The 8,726-nt window shown below is 39.7% G+C and overlaps 1 protein-coding gene across 3 annotated transcripts; it reads left to right on the forward strand.

The window, feature by feature from the left end:
* Positions 1–3,123: 3,123 nt before the first annotated feature.
* LOC122086613 (auxin response factor 18-like) lies at positions 3,124–8,696 on the forward strand. Of its 3 annotated transcripts, XM_042655553.1 has the most exons (6): positions 3,124–3,370; positions 3,453–4,361; positions 4,467–5,676; positions 6,974–7,881; positions 8,004–8,072; positions 8,450–8,696. In XM_042655553.1, exons 3-6 carry the CDS (start codon positions 4,558–4,560, stop codon positions 8,526–8,528), a joined length of 2,175 nt encoding a protein of 724 aa, XP_042511487.1. In that variant the 5' UTR covers positions 3,124–3,370; positions 3,453–4,361; positions 4,467–4,557; the 3' UTR covers positions 8,529–8,696. The 3 variants fall into 3 exon arrangements, with proteins under 3 accessions (XP_042511487.1, XP_042511486.1, XP_042511488.1); XM_042655552.1 differs by having other exon boundaries at positions 3,124–4,361; XM_042655554.1 differs by having other exon boundaries at positions 3,124–4,084.
* The last annotated feature ends 30 nt before the right edge of the window (positions 8,697–8,726 follow it).

An 8,726-nucleotide genomic window follows, 5' to 3' on the forward strand; every position in this document is an offset into this window, starting at 1 on the left:
CTACAGTTGGATCTGTGCGTAAATGTCCTGACGTCACATTCACCGGTTAGAGGGAGAAAGAGAGCAACGATGACAAAGGAAAACCACGTCACACTAGACACAGATTTTGGGCTATTCCTCATTCCTCGCCTCTTTCTTTTTGGGTAAAAATCGATGTTGTAGTTTCCACACAAAAATATTATGTCTGGTAACTCAAGTGGGCCTTGGTTAGGAGCCCAACTCAATTTGCTTCGAAGTTGAGCCCACCATGTACTGCTTCTTGTACATCTTGGTTTGTTTTGAACGCCTGATCTTTCTGTTCTTATACCATGTTACAATCGTTTATCTTAAATGCTCGAACTGTTAAGTAAAGACAATAACAATGTATATCAACTTACACAAAAAGAAACACGTGGATTACTAAGTGTGCCCTCGGACAATAAATGAGTCTAGATCAATCTGGTATACATGAGATGAGATATGATGTGTGAGAATTATTGTTACAGCACACTTAGGCTGCATTTAGTAGTCATTCAATTTCGAAAACGATGTTTCGTGTCAAAAACATAATTTTCAATTTCTATGTCAAAATTCCGTTAAAAAATGGTGTTTGGTGAACCTGTTTCAGAAACGACTACCCTAATTGTTCCCTTCTTTTGTATTTGGAACAAAAACAAAATGACAAAACAAAGTGAGTTCAACACCTTGTTCAATTTTTACTTAATTGATGATATTAAGGGAGGGAGGGAGAAGAGCCGCCAAAATTGGTGTGTGGGAGAGAGAGAGATGATGAAGATGAGTTCAACACTCCTTGGGCCTAACTATTAAAAAAAAAAAAAAGTTTCAATGTTGTTCTCTCTCCTATCCAACCTTGTCTCTCTCTCTCTAGCTTTAATGGGGTTGGTTAGCAAGCTAGCTCCGGCAGAATTAAGTGTGATCAATAAATTATAAAGGGTCGTCGTTGTCGTCTCTCTTTGTATGTGGTATAGAACAATTACATATATAGATGAGAGGCTTCTTAATTTGGAATGTTAGAATTGAGTAGTAAATGAAAGGTAAAGGTAGAGAGGCTTGCATGCGTGGGGGGTGGAGCTAGCAGCCATAGTACTACTGGGCCTGATCATCCGTTACTAGCTAATTATTAATGAAGTGCGCTTATAATTGGAAGCAATGAGGAATGCCAAACCTACAACAGATCATCGACGTGGATATCTCCATTTCTTCCCATTCTTCCACCAACACCACCGGCCGGCCACCACCTTTTGTAGGTACCAACTAACCTGGTATATATGTACCTTCCCTATGGCTATGGTTAAGGGCCTAAACTTTAAGGGACGTACAGCCTAAAGAGGAGGGAAGATCAGATGGGGTTGGTGTGCTACTTCTGCTAGCTGCTTCATTATTATTCAGGCGAATAACGCTCATATATCTTTATTTCCTTCATTCAACCCAGACTATAGAGAGAGAGAGAGAGATTATTTCCTTCATTCAACCCAGACTATAGAGAGAGAGAGAGAGAGAGAGAGAGAGAGAGAGGTTGTGGCCCTGAGGGGACAGTTATAAACGTTCACAGATTTGGTCTGGTGGAGTTTGGAGTGAAGTCATGCATGAGGCTATTAAGCCGCCCGGCCAACACACACAATCTCTCTCTCTCTCTCTCTCTCATACTTAAGTAGATTTGGGTATCATTTCATAACATTTATACTTTCTAAAAACATAAACAATTTTTTTGGTATTTGATAAACTTATTTCTTGAAATGTTTTTTGTAGACATAATGTCACTAAAAAACTCAATAATATCATCAGATGCCCAAAAGGGAGAGGGTTCGAGAGGGTTCGATTGCCTCTTTTAAAATTTAAATAGTTAAGAGATTTATCGAGTACAATAGCTTTTTTTTTCTTTCAAATTCGTTTCTAGAAACGTCGAACTTGTTTCGTCAAAATCATTTTTAGAATTGTAAATAGGCATAAATTTTGATTTATGTTTATAAAAACATGTAAAATAGAACAATTTTATCAAATGCTTTTTAGGTTATTTCTCTATTTTTTAGAACAAAAAAACGTAGAAACAGAACATTATCAAACAGTGTCTCACACCATTTATCCATTGAGTTAACACTTAAAAAAAAAAAAAAAAATCTTGATTTGTCAAACTATAGGATGTGGGTGGTCAGGCTTAACATCCATCATGTGGAAATCAATTGGGTTCAAATTTTGTGTACAAATAGGTGTTTAGGGTATTTTGATTATTAAATTTGAATCCAACTAGAGTTGAACATGCAGCAATAATAAATTGTAAAGCTTTAAAGATCAATTATATTTAAAAACTAAATAGATGGTCAAAAATAAATTACAAGAAAAAAATGCATTACATTGAGAAAAATGACAGTTTTGATGTGAAATTTGTCGTATGATCAGAGCATGCTTCTATGGGTATGTAGTCCAATTATAAGAAATTTTACGTAAATAAAAAAATGAAAAGGAATTGTTATATTGGGATTTGGACCTTTTTACTGTTACCATACAAGCCTAGAGAAAGAGAGAGAAATGTTCTATTAAATGTTAGTATACAAAAAGCATACATCATTGAACGAGAAAAGACAATGGAAATCAATAGAAATAAAAAATGATCGAAAGTGAAATCAAATCAAACCAAACCTAACATTTAAAAAAAAACCCAAAAAATATATTTTGCTTATTATTTTTTTGTACAAACATATTTATATGGAGAATCGAAACCGATTAAAAGAAACACTAGAATCTTACTAGACCAAAAACAAACTTTATTTTACCGGTTCAATTTTGATTTGTGTAGTAGCAAACCCTTAACTGAATCAACCAGATATAAATCAAATCAAGTCAAACCAATCCATTGACACGGACCCTTATCTGAAACCATGAAAGCGAAAAGTAAGTAAACCGCGCAGATGGTGAACGACGAGCTTTGTCTGATAAATTTACCAAACTCTATATGGTTAAATTGTGGGAGAGAGGGAGAGATTCACGTTTTCTCTTCAAAATATCGCCATATCCACGACCGTGACATCTTTGCTTTGGGGTTTAGAAAGATAAGAAGGTCTTAATTAGTATTAATGAACCTCTAATTTTTTAATTCTTTCTTTGTAAGTAGTGGTGTTTCCTTTCCTAAATCTTAAGACTTCGATGCTTCTGTTTTGATATTTCGGCGTGACGCTTCAGCCTTGTTGTTTGTTTGTTCTAAGTTCAGTTCTGGTAGGAGAGAGAGAGAGAGAGAGAGAAGCGAAGAGAGTTTCTTTAGATCTGAGGACAAAGATAAAAGAAAAGAGAAAACCAAGTCAAGTGGGAGAGACTGATCACTGATCGCAGTTTGTCTCTTGGATTTTTCTGATCTGAAAAAGCATCCTCGAAGAAGGTGAAATTGTGTGGATGTTTCTGTCTGGTCTCTGTTAAAATTTGCTCTGCTCGACTCTCTCATGGAGCTTCTTTCTTGTTAGGTGCGCGGAGGAAAAAGCCTTGGGAGGGTTGAGAAAGTTGCAAGCAGCGCCGGTAGAGGAGGAGAAAGAGAAGAAGGAAGGATGAGCTGCTGCGAATTTTCTTCTATCTTCACTTAAAGGGAGTCGACAATTCAGTGCGACTTCTGTTACATTTTGGTTTTCTCTATTCCCGCAAAACATTGGAACGACGGGAGGCGTCAAATGTGTGAAACAAGAACGAGGTTTCAAGAGATTGAAGGGATTCACTTCTTTAAGGGGGTTTCTGCAAGTCCTTCGTTGGAACGCTGAAGTTGCTCTAACTACTAACTACAAGACGGAAATTACGGGAACATGGATTCCTGTGAGCATCTAGCTTATCTTGCTCCTCGGGCTGTTGGAGTCTAGCCACTGTTTTGAATCTACTTCAATACAACGGAGAATTCATAAACATCTCCACACCCTTCCCCCCAAATTCTCCAGAGTTGGGATTTCTTCTCTGAAGACTATTTTCGGGATAGGACGAAGGTAGCGTTTTCGCTTCACATATTCGCTTCGGTATGAGGTTGGTTCGAGTAAGACACGAAGAGTGAATGTACTGTATGCACTGTTGAAATGAGGTGCAGAAGTTCAAGACATGACATCATATATGAAAGGTACGTAGGGTTTTCTTCAATGTCACAGTGGAAATGGTGAAGTCCAAGTGGAAAAGGAATCGCGCGGAGATATACAAGTTGACGATTCCTTCTGTTAGGTTGTCAGTCGCAGAAGCACAATTTCTAGCTTAGGGTCTTCCATCTGTTTAGTAATGTGCTTCTTTCTCTCATCTCTCTGAGTCTAGTTTTCTAGATTGAGAACAGAGGAGGTTTTGTTTCTCTTTTTTTTGGGCGGTTTTTTCTTGCTGGAATTTCTGGCTAGAGACTTGAGATTAAGGTTAGAAATTTCTGGTCCACTGTCTATTTTAATTTAACTCTCTTCCTCTGCTTCTTGTTGGTCATGTTATCCTGAATTTTTTTTTTTTCCTGTGTTTGCTTGCAGCTTGAGTGAACTAGTAGATTAGCTTCAACAAAGCAGGTTCATGCTTTGAACACGGTCTGTTTGATTACTGCTATCGCTAGTCGCTACGGCAATGATCACATTTACAGATTCAAAAGAACCAACGAAGGATACGGAAAAATGCCTAGATTCTCAACTTTGGCATGCCTGCGCAGGTGGTATGGTGCAGATGCCTCCAGTTAACTCAAAGGTCTTCTACTTTCCTCAGGGACAGGCGGAGCATGCTCATGGAAACGTTGATTTTGGGAATTCACAAAGGATTCCATCACTCATCCTCTGCCGAGTTGCTGAGGTGAAGTTCATGGCAGATCCTGAGTCAGACGAAGTGTATGCCAAGATGAGGTTGATACCGGTAAGGAATAACGAAGCTGACTGCGATGATGATGGGATTCTCCGAAGCAACGGATCTGAGGTCCAAGAGAAGCCAGCATCGTTTGCCAAGACCTTGACACAATCAGATGCTAACAATGGTGGAGGTTTCTCTGTCCCTCGTTACTGTGCAGAAACAATCTTTCCACGTCTAGACTATTCGGCTGATCCTCCTGTCCAGACAGTTCTTGCAAAGGATGTCCATGGTGAGATTTGGAAGTTTCGCCACATATATAGAGGAACCCCACGCCGTCACCTCCTGACCACCGGATGGAGCACTTTCGTGAGCCAGAAGAAGCTCATGGCTGGGGATTCAATTGTTTTCTTAAGAACGGAGAAGGGGGATCTCTGCGTCGGAATCCGGAGAGCGAAGAGGGGGATTGGTGTTGGTCCTGAGTCCCTGTCTGGATGGAATCCAGCTACTGGAAACTGTGTCTCGCCATATGGAGGTTTCTCTGCCTTCTTGAGGGAGGACGATAACAAGCTAATGAGAAACCCTGATTGCGGGAATGCAAACTCCAATGGCAGTTTAAGGGCAAGGGGAAGAGTTAGAGCCGAGTCTGTTATCATGGCTGCAACTCTTGCTGCCAGTGGGCAGCCCTTTGAAGTCGTTTACTACCCAAGAGCCAGTACCCCGGAGTTTTGCGTCAAGGCCTCTTCTGTGAGGGCAGCAATGCGAATCCAGTGGTGTGCAGGGATGAGATTCAAGATGGCTTTTGAGACTGAGGATTCTTCCCGGATTAGCTGGTTCATGGGAACCATATCTTCGGTTCAGGTTGCTGATTCCATCCGGTGGCCTCAGTCACCGTGGAGACTTCTCCAGGTGGTTTTTCTCTCTTAAGTCTGCTTACCTGGCATACATTATCTGAGCGTTACATTATTTTCCCTAATGGATCATGCCTTCTCACTATTTTTTCTGTTGTTAGCTCATTATCCATTCCTCTATTTGTGCTATATCGTGAAATTTGGGTTTGAGTTTCCGTGTTTGGTTAGTTTTCTTTTCTTTTTTTTTTTTCCTCTGATCGCATATGCTTAGTTCCTGATATTTTGCATGCCACAGGTGCCAATACTTTGTGGAAACTTATATTTCAGTTTTCATGTGCCTCCTTGTACACCAGGAAGCTGCCCCTGCTATTGTTGATTTCTGGTTTCTTCTTTTCCTCCCATTGAGAAACTGGATATCAGTTACCCTTCACTTGGTACTTCTAGATAATTATCCTTCTATCTGTAGTTCTCCAAATCTTTTTGGAGAATGGATAACCAAAATTCACAATCGTGTTTTGCATTTTATTGACTCTGTTCACATTGAATATTGAATCAATTGACGCATGACATTCTCCCTCTGGACTTGCACTGTTATAAAATCTGCTAAGATTCTAATTGTTTCAGCTCCTAGCATAACTCTTCTTGTATATTTGGCTCTTACTGCTGTGTGGTTACCAAATTGAAATTTTAGCGTGTTACTAGGATGTTGGATGGCTGTTGAAGTTTCCTAATTGGCGACAATTCTGGAGTTGCTATTGAATCAGTTATCGGGCCACCACACCTTTTCTAATCTCAACAATGATGATATCATTTATTAGTCATTGAAGGCCCATGACTTGACCACACCAGAGATGACTGTGTCAACACTCGATATAAATAGAAAACATACTGTAGTTTTGCAAAATCTAGGGCGCTTGCTATAGAAACAACATTCTTGAGACGTGTGTTTTATTTTTATGGTGACGAAGGATTTGCTTATAATTTATCTTAATAAATCAATACCTTAAAAGTCAATGTGAGTTTTGGTTAGCTCATATAATAGCGAATGTGGAAATGAATAGGTAGATAAATGTTCGAAATAACTTTTGGAAATTTTTTCTGCTCTGTTCTGATGAGCTTATCATTATGGTTCATCATTTTGAGCCATGCAATCTCTGTTGTTTCTGATGTCTGAAAGATAATTATAATAAGTCATAAAGGTTTGTATGCAATGCCTATGATCTCAATGTCTGATCTCTGTAATTTCTGTTGTTTCTGAAGAAATTCTATCTTACCTTCTTTCTTATTTGCATGTTTGTCTGGGAAATTTTTTGTGGTGATCCTCAAATTTGTGGCTACTTGCAAGAAAATTACAGGTAATCTGGGATGAACCAGATTTGCTTCAAAATGTGAAGCGCGTCAGCCCATGGCTGGTCGAATTGGTATCCAACATGCCCGCCATCCAATTCTCACCCTTTACACCAGCAAGGAAGAAATTGCGGCTCCCACAACACCCAGATTTCCCCCCTGACGGTCAAGTTCCAATACCGTCATTTTCAGGCAACCCCCTTGGATCCAGCAGCGCCTTGTGTTGTTTATCAGACACCACAACTGCAAGCATACAGGGAGCCAGGCATGCTCAATTTGGTATATCCTTATCAGATCTCCACCTCAACAAACTGCAGTCGGGTCTGTTTCCAGCTGGTTTCCAGCGGTATGATCACGGTAACCCACCATCAAGAATCTCTAATGGCATTGTGGGCATAGCTAGTGACAGTGACAATGTATCATGCTTGTTAACCATGGGAAGTTCTGCCCAGACTTCAAAGAAATCTGATGATGGAAAGACACCCCAGTTCTTGCTCTTTGGACAACCTATACTCACTGAGCAGCAGATCTCTCTTATTAGCGGGTCTGGTGATACAGTCTCACCGGTGCTTACAGGGAACAGTTCATCAAATGGGAATCAGAAGAAGACAAACATCTCAGATGGTTCTGTGCCTTTACTTCATCAGCATGGTGTGCAGGATAACTTATGTGAAGGGATTCGATGGTATAAAGATCGGCCAAAAATGGAGCCCGGTTTGGAGATCGGCCACTGTAAGGTCTTTATGGAATCAGAGGATGTGGGCAGGACTCTTGACCTTTCAGTTCTTGGATCATATGAAGAACTATACAGGAGGCTGGCCAACATGTTTGGCATAGAAAAGTTAGAAATGCCGAGCCATGTGCTCTACAGAGATGCATCGGGTGCGGTTAAACACACCGGAGATGAACCATTCAGGTGACTCTTCCTCCTTTTTCTTGTTTCTATTTGCCCTGGAAGCTCAAAGAGGCAGGATCTGGATTATGTAACTGGCTATTCTTTGAGAGTCTAACATGGATGTATTCCTTGTGGCATTGCAGCGAGTTCATAAAAACTGCAAGAAGACTGACAATTCTAATGGAGGATTCAGGCAGCGACAACATAGGAAGGTAGCTGTTTTATAAAAAAAAAAAAAAAAGGGAATCTCAATTGTTTCATGTACAGTTGGATCACCTTTTTTTCTGTTTTTGTTTTTGGTGTTTTTCTTCCCTTGCTTCTGTGCTTACATCTGGTATTGTTAGAGGTGTGGGAGGAAAACCCCTGATCCAAATTTTGGATGTCAAAAGTTTAAGTATTCTTGGGCAGGTTCTTCATGCCGTTTCTTAGTGGAACTTTCTTTTTAGAATTTTAAACCCCATGGTTGGGATAAGGTTATGGTTGTTTGTTGTTCTATGGCCAAAGTTAATTATGCAAAATTCTATTGGTCTTAATCGTCCAATTTCGTTCAGAGAATCTGTACAAATGCTGGTCAAAAATATTTTTGCAGGAAATGGATCTCTGGGTTGCAGAGTGCTATAAATGGACTTGGCTCTTCTAATAGGATGGTCCAGCTAGTATATGCTTAAACTAGGAAACTTTTTGAGGATTTTGAGACGGGATGTTGACTGTTGAGAATTGAGATCATTTCTTTTGAGAATCCCCTCCCCGCCATCCTTTTTTCTCTTTTACGTGGTGGTTGTGGGAGAAGAATTTCATTACTATATGGAAGAACTGAGATCTAAGGTTTTATTCCCCCTTTTTAATTTTTTTCTTTTTTTTTTTTT

The sequence above is a fragment of the Macadamia integrifolia genome, chromosome 8 (assembly GCF_013358625.1).
Source record: "Macadamia integrifolia cultivar HAES 741 chromosome 8, SCU_Mint_v3, whole genome shotgun sequence".
NCBI lineage: Eukaryota > Viridiplantae > Streptophyta > Magnoliopsida > Proteales > Proteaceae > Macadamia > Macadamia integrifolia.

Bases quoted from the DNA above. Each gene is read 5' to 3' on its own strand.
- LOC122086613 (XM_042655552.1), top strand. From the start codon at position 4,558: ATGATCACATTTACAGATTCAAAAGAACCAACGAAGGATACGGAAAAA. The intron at 5,677-6,973 runs GTGGTTTTTCTC...AGAAAATTACAG, and splicing joins CACCGTGGAGACTTCTCCAG to GTAATCTGGGATGAACCAGA. The intron at 7,882-8,003 runs GTGACTCTTCCT...GTGGCATTGCAG, and splicing joins ACCGGAGATGAACCATTCAG to CGAGTTCATAAAAACTGCAA.